General features: G+C 33.6%; 2 protein-coding genes across 2 annotated transcripts; one reads left to right on the top strand and one right to left on the bottom strand.

Annotated features, from left to right (window-relative positions):
- The first annotated feature begins 1,198 nt into the window (after positions 1–1,198).
- LOC143600183 (bifunctional protein FolD 1, mitochondrial-like) lies at positions 1,199–4,803 on the top strand. The gene is made up of 5 exons (XM_077077944.1): positions 1,199–1,507; positions 2,358–2,674; positions 2,763–2,999; positions 3,892–4,059; positions 4,158–4,803. Exons 1-5 carry the CDS (start codon positions 1,279–1,281, stop codon positions 4,326–4,328), a joined length of 1,122 nt encoding a protein of 373 aa, XP_076934059.1. The 5' UTR covers positions 1,199–1,278; the 3' UTR covers positions 4,329–4,803.
- A 1,701-nt stretch (positions 4,804–6,504) lies between these two features.
- LOC143600182 (uncharacterized) lies at positions 6,505–7,238 on the bottom strand. Its single transcript, XM_077077943.1, has one exon. The coding sequence runs from the start codon at positions 7,024–7,026 to the stop codon at positions 6,700–6,702; it is 327 nt and encodes a 108-aa protein (XP_076934058.1). The 5' UTR covers positions 7,027–7,238; the 3' UTR covers positions 6,505–6,699.
- Between the last annotated feature and the right edge of the window lie 2,998 nt (positions 7,239–10,236).

Raw genomic sequence — 10,236 nt, 5'->3', positions numbered from 1 at the left:
AAGTGTATTTCTCAATGTTTAATCATGTTCGATCTTCAATCTCTTAAAGAGGTGATGGTCTTATTTGTTATGAAGTTTTGTAAAGTTTGGCTATTGCAGTTGTGCCATTAGTTTTAAAATACTTGTGCATATAATCATATGACAAACAATTGTACATGTTGCAGTAACTTCGCAATGGTTGACACTTTTTTTTGCTACATATCTATGACACTACGCTATAAACTAGTGCACCAAATCGACTACAACTATGCAATAACTTGAAATGATTGGCACGTTGTTTTAAAGGTTTTTATGCACCTTTGTATGTGTATGTCACATTGTTTGTTATAAACTTGTACGTTAGAATAACACTATAGTAATGTTTGACGGATTGTTCCATTAGTTTAGAAGCATACTTGTGCATTGCTAATTAATTTGACTCTTGGCCTATTCTCAAGATGCACTAATCATTTTAACCAATCAAGATTCAATGAATGTAAAATAAAAATATATCTTATTTCTCTCACATGTAAAAAATGACCAATCATTGTATGTTGTTTAGATCGTAACATTACTCAAGAGCTAAGCAGTTAATGCGGAAAAATATCGAATATCGGTAATTTTAATATCATGTAAAATTCACATATATAACAATTTAACACTAATAATTCAGTATAGTTTCCTACCATTAACCATTAACCTTTTGCAAATTGCAAAACACTAAGAATCGTAACAAGTAAGAATTGATTAAAACTTAAAACACTAACATTTTAACCCTAAAAGTTGATAATTAAGACTTAAAACATGATATCGGGAATACCGGTGATATATCGCTCAAATATTAGTCCAATATCGGTCAATATTATTGATATTATCGGTACCGATATTCTAAACCGATATATCACTGATATATCAACAGTATCGAGGTTAAGAGTAGTTGACTTTGACGACTCAGTTAGGGAGTAGTTGTACTTAAGGACACTATTTACAAAATTGGTCCCTTGACTACTACTGTTGTCGAGTTTGAACCTTGGACTACCCTCACTCAAAGTACGCCCTACGGCCGCCGAACTCAATCCTCCAATACTCAGCAGTTGAGTTAGTCTGGATACTTGAGTAAGTTCATATATAATCTTCTGTAATTGATTTTATTTATTTATTATAATTCGGGAACATTGCATTAGTATTAATATTATTATGTTGTTGTTGTTTTGATTAACTATGGATATTAATGAGGGTTTCACAATATCACAGACAGAAGATGATGACGTGTCATGAAAGGAAGTAAGTAGTAAAACAATGGGATTATTAAAGAGTAAAGTGCAAAGTATTGTGGTTTCTGGGTGTAGGAGAAATAATGGCTTATTATTGTTGTTATCTTTATCAAGGACTATTAATACCTTTGCAGCCTGTTATGATAATAATCATAACCGGATATTGAAGTCGCCTTCTCTTGTTTCGCTTGACTTCCCTGATGTATGGACTACTAGCTCCACTGGTTATAGCAAATCATCTGCTTACAAACTCGGTAAATAGTTAAAACACTTTGTTCTAGCTGTTAAATTTTGTTAATAGTGTTTTAATCTTGCCTCATTGTTCCATGTTAGGTTTATATTTTACATTGTGTATTGTTGTAAAAATCGCGCTTAAGCATCGCTATTTGGTCATAATTGGAAATTTTATATATACAATTTGGTATATGTGCTTATATTCATAAAATTACGTATAAATTCCAACCTGATTAATCGCTAATCCCTACCCCACTCCCACTGTCCGAGTTGCACCTAGCGAGTTGTACAACACTATTGATGCACGATATTGCCTTTGAGTTGTTAATCAATTAAAGTTTTGTTTTTTACATGTTTTTGTGAGCATCTTGATTGGAAGCTTCTCCATTGCCAATCTTTTATACTTTCAGGTTTTCATTTAGAAGGAATTTGTATTAGATTTTGTTTCATATTTGTAGAAGTATTGAAATTTTAGTTTCTTGTGCCAATTATCTATATTTTGTTCTTTTTATTATCGCGCTTTTGGTTTTGGGAGCGTTTTTTTTCTTCTTTTTTTTGCTCATTGTGCCTACAGTACAAGTGATCCTTTTGGGCCTTGAGTGTGCCTTTTGGTTTGACTACCTAGATAGAGCTTGTTCATACCCTTTTTATATTTTTTAAATTGATTGTTTGTATTACTTAAAATGAAAATTATGTTTGTAATGAACTAATGAATTATTCCATCCTTCAAATGCTTTTAAGAGTCACTTTTTTACATGACAGCAATAATTCCAAGTTCCAACTTTCAATACGACAAGTATATAGTCAAAATTTAAAAAAAGAAAAAGTTAATGAAAGAATTTAAACTTAACTACTGATATTTTGATACAGCTAGTGATCATACTGCTAGAGTTATCAACGGAAAACAAATCGCCGAGGAAATCATATCAAAAGTAGCCACTGAAGTAACAAGAATGAGGAAAACAATCGGCAAAGTTCCAGGACTCGGTGTAATCCTAGTAGGCGACAGAAAGGATTCCCAAACATACGTGCGTAACAAGATAAACGCATGCGAAGAAGCCGGAATCAACTTCAAACTAACCGAATTCCCGGACACTTGCACCGAACATGAAGTTTGTGATGCCATAATGAAATTTAATGCGGACCCATCTTTTCACGGTATCCTTGTGCAGCTTCCTCTTCCTCAGGTACTTTTTATTATAGTTTGAATTTATGTTAGAAGGGTAGAATGGTCTTTTCAGTTATCATTGATGAAATGAATGAAAATCGAAACAGCATTTGAATGAAGAGAAGATTGTGGGTGTGTTGAAATTGGAAAAAGATGTGGATGGTTTTCATCCAATGAATATGGGGAATCTAGCTATGAGGGGGCGGGAACCGTTATTCATCCCGTGCACGCCAAAAGGTTGTGTGGAGCTGTTGATGAGATACGGTGTGGAGATTATGGGTAAGAATGTGGTTGTTATTGGAAGAAGCAATATTGTTGGTTTACCCGCGTCCTTGCTGTTACAGGTGCCAATCTCCCTCTCATTTCAGAGTTGGGTTGTAAACGAGCCGAGCCGAGCCGAGCCAAGCCCAAGTTTGTCTAGGCTCAAGCTTGGTTTGTGAATAGTTATTGGACTTGAGCTGGGTTTTTTTATTATATATTAATTAATTTATATAAATTTATATATATTCTATATATATGTTTTAATTGTACTTTATATACATAACATCATATATATGTTTGATATATTCTTATCATAATTTTATGTATAATAATAATTATTATAAAAGTATATATATCATATGTTAAACACAAATTATATAACTCATAGACTTGTTTAGACTTGCGAGCCAACTTGATATTTTGTAAGTGAAGCTTGGGCTTGGTCTGTTTAATAAACACACTTATTTTTCAGGCTCGAGCTCGTTTAAGCTCGAGTAGATTCGAGCTTTTAGCGAGCCGATCTCTAGTAGTGCACGAGCGGCTTGGCTTGTATACATCCTTATATCCAAACACTATGTGCAAGAACTGGTAGAACAAATCTACACCATTTAATTTTCAATCAAATGGATCATAATTTTTGAATTTTGCACTTAAGTTCTTATACACCTGTCTAGGTTTTGTACATAAAAAACCATGTAACTAGTTTCCTCGTATGTTTTTGACGAACAATAAAACTAATTTATTTATTTTTAGAATTTTAGGAGAGGTTGTTAGAAATAATAAACGTTACATTTGTACCATTTTCTTTTATTTTCAAACTTTTAAACTAGGAAAAATGAATGATTCGCATGTTCTGATTGTTCTCACTTCTCGCAATATAGTGTTTTTCATAGAACCCTCAAGAGTGTGTGTGTGTGTGTGTGTGTGTAGACACACACACACCACATCTGTTATTAATATGTAATTGTGGTCCAGAGGCATCATGCAACGGTAACCATTGTAACTGCATTAACACCAAACCCTGAAGAAATCACACGTGAAGCTGATATATTAATAAGTGGGGTAGGAGTCCCGAATATGGTTCGGGGAAGCTGGGTGAAGCCTGGCGCCGTGGTGGTCGATGTTGGAACTTATCCAATCGAGGTACTCAAACTTTATGGGTCAGTTGTATAGCTAGGGTCAATGCTAGTTGAAATCCAAATGTCGACTTTGAAATAAGTGTAAACTTATATGGTGTGCAGGACCCGAGTTGTGAGCAAGGGTATCTGCTGATAGGAGATGTGTGCTATGAGGAAGCATCAAGAGTAGCTTCTTTGATCACCCCTGTTCCAGGAGGGGTGGGGCCCATGACGGTTGCAATGCTGCTTTGCAACACTATTGAATCAGCTACACGTAAGTATAATTTTGTTTAACTAGTAGATTTGACGATTTTGTATGAGCGGCTATAAGTTATGCCTTGTTAGATTATTGCAAGTGTATATTCCATATAGGAGACACATGATGGACATTTTTTAAGTTTTGGTTAATTTTATTTGTAGACCACTATCTACACATTTAGTTGTGAATTCGTTGTTTCAAGTTATGTTTTATCTATAACGAATTAACGGGTCAAACATGTGAATTAACCAAGCAAACAAATTATATAAATATACATGTACAGAAACAAATATATGTGTATATATGCATGTATATGCATATACATAGTATACACACATGATAACATTCAATAAGAAACCCCAAATACTTGAGGCCTTTGAAAACCACATAGGCATTGGATTAATATTCCAATTGTGATTCTATAATTAACCCTCTTATAAGTTAATGGTGTGATGAGATATGTGGTACATTGGGCTGTCAGTTGGGCCACTAAGAATAGAGTACTAGATTGGGCTGTCAGTTGCAAAAGAATTGAGCCCGTGTATGTATACCTAGAGGTGCACAAATCGGGTTTTTTCTAATACCCGAGTTCGGGTATGAACCGGTTTCGGGTATGATCGGGTATTGAGAGGGTTCGGGTAGGGTATTGAGGAGAAAGACTCAACCCTATGTACCCGGGTAGGGTATGATCGGGTTCGGGTATTGGAACCGGGTACGACCGGGTATTAATACCCGGTTTTGAATTTGTAATTTTTTTATACATTTTTTAATTTGTTTAAAATTTAAATTTGCTTTGTAATTTATAAAAATAATTAAACTATATTACAAAAACCATAAATCCACTTAATTACAAATTATTTACCTAGTAATATGCATTTTACAAAAAGTTAAACATAAAAGTTGTGAAGTAAACATAAAAATATACTATAAAAACTCATGTATTATTTCGGGTATTAGAAAATTGGTATTGGGTATCGGGTATAACCGGGTATCGGGTATAGGGTATGATCGGGTCCGGATATTTACGGGTATAAATCGGGTACGGTTCCGGGTACGGGTATTGACCTCAAAATGCATACCCTATCCATACCCTACGGGTAGGGTCGGTTCCGGTTTCGGGTATAGAATACCCGGGTATTAAAAAAACCGGTTCCGGGTATTTTTTCGGGTCCGGTTCCGGGTACGGGTTTTTTGTGCACCTCTATGTATACCCGATTACCCGCTGAGGTGTCGGGCCCGTAAGGAGTTGAGAAACTTTGAGCCTTTTGAGGATATTCGAATTTACTTTGTAATTTGTATTAAGTTATTTACTTGTTTGTATCACAGCCTATTTCAAACTTCTATTTACTATAAGGACAGCTGTTTTATTAACTCAAAATAATTAAAATTATACATATATTTTGTAAATTATACATATACTTTTTAGAAATATTGTTAATTTCTAACTTAATCATACTTCCAAATTATAAAACTAACAATATTTATTGGAATGGTCACCCTTATCATTATTGACCATATAATCTAATTAAATACACGTGTGATTCTAGGACAACAAATCAAAACATAAACTTTTAAGTTTCATATAGAGAAATTTGTTTTTAATGCTTACTAATTGATGGTAGTGACTTTGAAATGGTCACTAAGGATTCAATGTTGTTTAAGCAAACCCCGTCATGTCAAGGTTTCGGATTGTTGACCCATGAATACTGGGTAGAGCACTCGAGCTAGCCAGACAACGATGGTTTTTTGTAAAACCAGAACAATGTTACTACGTTTGCCTCATCACGGGAGGGTGAATTTCTTCCTATGATCAAGCCCTGGAGTGAAATAAAAATAAGTATTCGTTTAAAAATGATAAGCATGTGTCAAGTAAGACAGCCGAACCCTTTTTTCTGTTAACAACGTAACGTTCCTAGTATTTATGGTATAACCGTTGAGCCATGTTGTTGATGGAAGACCTTAGGCCTAGACCACGTCTTACACCACTTAAGTGGGTCTGCTCTATTTGTCCGGAGACCATTCATTTGATTTGGGCCGTTTATGCCCCAAAGCATATAAAGCTATGTGTCCTTTACGACACGTAGTTACATACGCAATTTTAAATTAAGATAGCAAGAATCAAATACGTATGCTTTTTGAATATATTACATCGATCTTTTAAAGAATATGAAATAACACACATATCAAAATAAAACAACAAAGAGAGTAGTCGCCCAATACAATATACACATATATTCTCTGAAAAAAAACAAAGAAAAACAAGTATTTTAATACATCGAAGATAACGAGTGGTCTTATTCTAAGTTACAATACAAATCTAGGGAACATGGGCATATGGTATCTGTGACTGTGACTCACATGTACAAAATAATATTACACTAATCATTTTTCTAATCCAAAACTGACTCAACCACAAGTGGTACAGTTGCAAGTCTTGGGTACGAAAGCACAAACACCAAACGGCTTATTAGGAAGCTGACAATCGATGCCGAAACAGCACGGCATGTTCGAGCATGTGGTCGGATCAGACGCCGTCACACAGCACTTGCACACCAAACATACCTGAAATGGACCAAGCTTCCTCCGTAGCCCACCACCGTCCATTTCGGCTGCTACCTTGTACTCGCTCATTCCCATTCCCATTCCCACGGGCATGGGCTGATTGCCTGAAGTTGATTTGGAGATGAAAAGAAGTAAGAAGAATATGGAAGTGATGTGTTTGTTGGTTATCATGGCAATAATAATATTAAGATGAATGTAACACAAAGAGAGGTAGAGAATGTGAGACAGTTTGGAATGAATATATGTGGTGCATAAAAGGTCAAGTAAAGTTGTAGGGGTAGTGAAGGAATCTTGATGTGAACAAGAACAAGCCTCTCTGTCACTTGCCTTGATGTTTGTATACTGTTATTCTACTTTCACTATCTTAGTGCTCATAATTTAAATCTTTTTATACACCTGTAATTACCTACTAAAAAATAATTATAATATTAAATATATCTGTTTCAAATCTATAATATTTATATAAAGAAATTAATTAAGTATTATTAATAAAGAGTGTATTTGATATGAAATCATCAATTGAATACTCATAATATTATACAAGTTTGTATGGAATATATATATATATTAAAAACATTTATTTACTTAGGGTGAAATATCTTCGATAAGATATGTAGCTTAAAATATGCTATTAACGTTTAGAACTTTTATTTAGAAGTTAAAATAATATATATTTCTTAGTAGTAGAGACATCTAAAGTAAATTAAAAAAGAACGGACGATATAAGCACAACTGAAAAGTCAAGAACAAATAGAGGACTAAAATAACGGTATAACCACTATTTTTTTTTATTGTAATATGATTAAACTAGCAACGCGTCTCATATAACATGTACACGGCTCTCATAGTCATATGATTAAAATTGGTTTTTGATTGAAATTGTCCTTACTCTGATGATATAAAACGCGTTATGATACATAGTTAGGGGCCAACTTTTGACAAGAATAGCATTATTGAAACCATTCATTATGCTTTAAAATTCCAATACTTTAAAACAAGATAAAAAGGATGCAAAAGACTTAGACCATTTTTGCACAATAACTTCAAAGCCATTCAGAAACACACAACACATCTCAAAACATGACCTACATTACATCATCATAACATCAAGTACCAATCAGTTAACACACACTTGAAAGTTGAAACATTTACAAACTACCATATTACATCAATATATCACATTTCCTCATCTTACCCGACAAGCAGTCGGCCCCCAGGCCGGAGAACAGTTTGGGTTTGCAGACCGACAACTGGCACCCACCCTGACAGCCTGAACAAACTTATGATGATAAGGACGGCCCGGCCCACACCAATTAACGGACGATAACGATACTTCGTTTAAACCACTTGTGCTGGTTTGTAGCAATTCTAGAGCTCAACCACATCACTCATTAACGGTCTTGCTTTTGGATTCTGGTTTAAACAGTAGCATGCTAAGCTGCAAGCTTTTTGTGCTCCTCAGACCGAGTATTGCATTTCTAACCTCGGGTCAATGATTTGGAGTGGTTTCCTTATGAAGTTCACCTTTACTTTTAATTGGTGTTCGTTTGGTTATGTTTGTTCATCTATGTTCAATTGAGTTCATTCATTTTTTTGTAGTTTACGTTTGTGAACCGTTCGTTTATAATATAAACAAACATAAGCACACTCATTTTCTTAACAACCTAACACAAACAAGAAAACCATGTTCCTTTAGTTGTTCATGTTCAAACATTTTCTGGGTAAACGAACATGACCATGACCATGACCATGGTCTGTTATGTTCGTTTGGTTCATTTACAAGCCTGATTAAAACACACACAAAATAATAGTTCTAATAATGATAGTTCACAAATCCACTTACTGAGTCCAACAAAATGTTAGTAAGGCAAATAAATGTAACGGATTCATCAGTTTTAGATGACATGGAAGATAAATAAGTCGCAATAATATACAAAAGGTACAAGGGCAACTATTATATGTTTTTTAGAAGTATTTTCAATACATAGGTATCAAGTAATAGTGATAATGATAGTATAATATGTAATAACTAACAACCTTAATAATATGCCTATTAGCAAGTCAGCAACCATTACAAGATATGACTATATATATGAGTGACATTGATTTTGGTTCACACTTATTTTCAATTGCAAAGATGCATTTGGGCACTTGATTATTAGTCAAAGACTCTTTAAAAGTATGTGCTAGATGTTTAATTTTGATGCAACTTTGTCATAAATGAACAACGAGAGAGTGACACAACAACATGGTAACGCAAGATGACGAAAATAGGGTTGAATAACCGACAGGGGTGTCAAAGGACAGAAAAGTTTAGATAATAAGGATTGAGCTAAAAGATAATAAGATTGAATAACGTGTCAAGTGCATGATGACGAAAAGATAAAATAAAGGCTATAGAGATCTATGACAAAGATATTAAACGATCATGGCAGTGCTTAAATGACATAAGATGAAAAAGCAAGTGTTCTCCAATTGATGACAAACAAAATTGGTTATACGATGTGGCTTTCATATATTGGCGTGGAATTTTACAAATGAGATCCATGATCTTCAAATGTGCAACTAGAATCTGGTTTATGACTTTAAAATAACTTCATAGTCTTAAAAGTCTTCACATGTAATAGTTGTAATCTTGTATAGTGAAAAACTAGGTACCTTTATATTATAAGTAGTGTGAGAAACAATAATCAAAAACACATTTCAAAATCCATCTTGGTATCAAAGCACTCTCTTTTCTCTATTTCATTTCTTTTCTTTTATTTATTAAACTCTAGAACACAACTAAGGGTCTAAGACAAACAGAAAGAGTAGAGAGGGGGGATGGTTCAAGCCTATTTTATGTAATTGTTCTTAATTATTATTAGTTCAAGCCATAACCAATTGAGTAATTGTTGTGATATTATTGATTACAAGTTATAATATTAGAGTTTTTACTCTGCAAAATTATATGCACACGTGTATTTTGTTTGTTTTTTTTAATGCACATATGCGTGTATGCCCTTTTTTGTTGGTCACTTGGTCCAGCTTTTTTACATCATACTATATTTAGTTGTATGGACATGCACATATATAAATTTTGTTTATTTACATGTGCCTATTTGTGTTTTTTTTTTAACTTTATTTACATTCATATGTATGTCTTTGAAAATTTATTTTATGCACATTTGCATGTGGTTTTTAAATTTACTTTCCCTGATAATTAAGTTTTTTTTTTCTTTTTTTTACTTTTCGACCTGCTTTCTTATATGTGATTATGTGTTAAGCAGGAAAATCTTTTATCTTCAGGGTTTATATATGTTTATTTTCTCCCATAATATTAATTACAATAAAACTAACAAAAGAGATAAATAGTAAATTTCTATTGTTTTTTTAAGTAAT

The sequence above is a fragment of the Bidens hawaiensis genome, unplaced genomic scaffold (assembly GCF_021521415.1).
Source record: "Bidens hawaiensis isolate Kalapana, Puna unplaced genomic scaffold, B.hawaiensis_p1.1 tig00053657_1, whole genome shotgun sequence".
In the NCBI taxonomy this organism is placed as follows: Eukaryota; Viridiplantae; Streptophyta; class Magnoliopsida; order Asterales; family Asteraceae; genus Bidens; species Bidens hawaiensis.
Note: the sequence above shows the minus strand (reverse complement) of the source record. Positions and strands in the feature narration are given on the sequence as shown.

Bases quoted from the DNA above. Each gene is read 5' to 3' on its own strand.
- LOC143600183 (XM_077077944.1), top strand. From the start codon at position 1,279: ATGGGATTATTAAAGAGTAAAGTGCAAAGTATTGTGGTTTCTGGGTGT. The intron at 1,508-2,357 runs GTAAATAGTTAA...ATTTTGATACAG, and splicing joins ATCATCTGCTTACAAACTCG to CTAGTGATCATACTGCTAGA. The intron at 3,000-3,891 runs GTGCCAATCTCC...ATTGTGGTCCAG, and splicing joins CCGCGTCCTTGCTGTTACAG to AGGCATCATGCAACGGTAAC.
- LOC143600182 (XM_077077943.1), bottom strand. From the start codon at position 7,026: ATGATAACCAACAAACACATCACTTCCATATTCTTCTTACTTCTTTTC.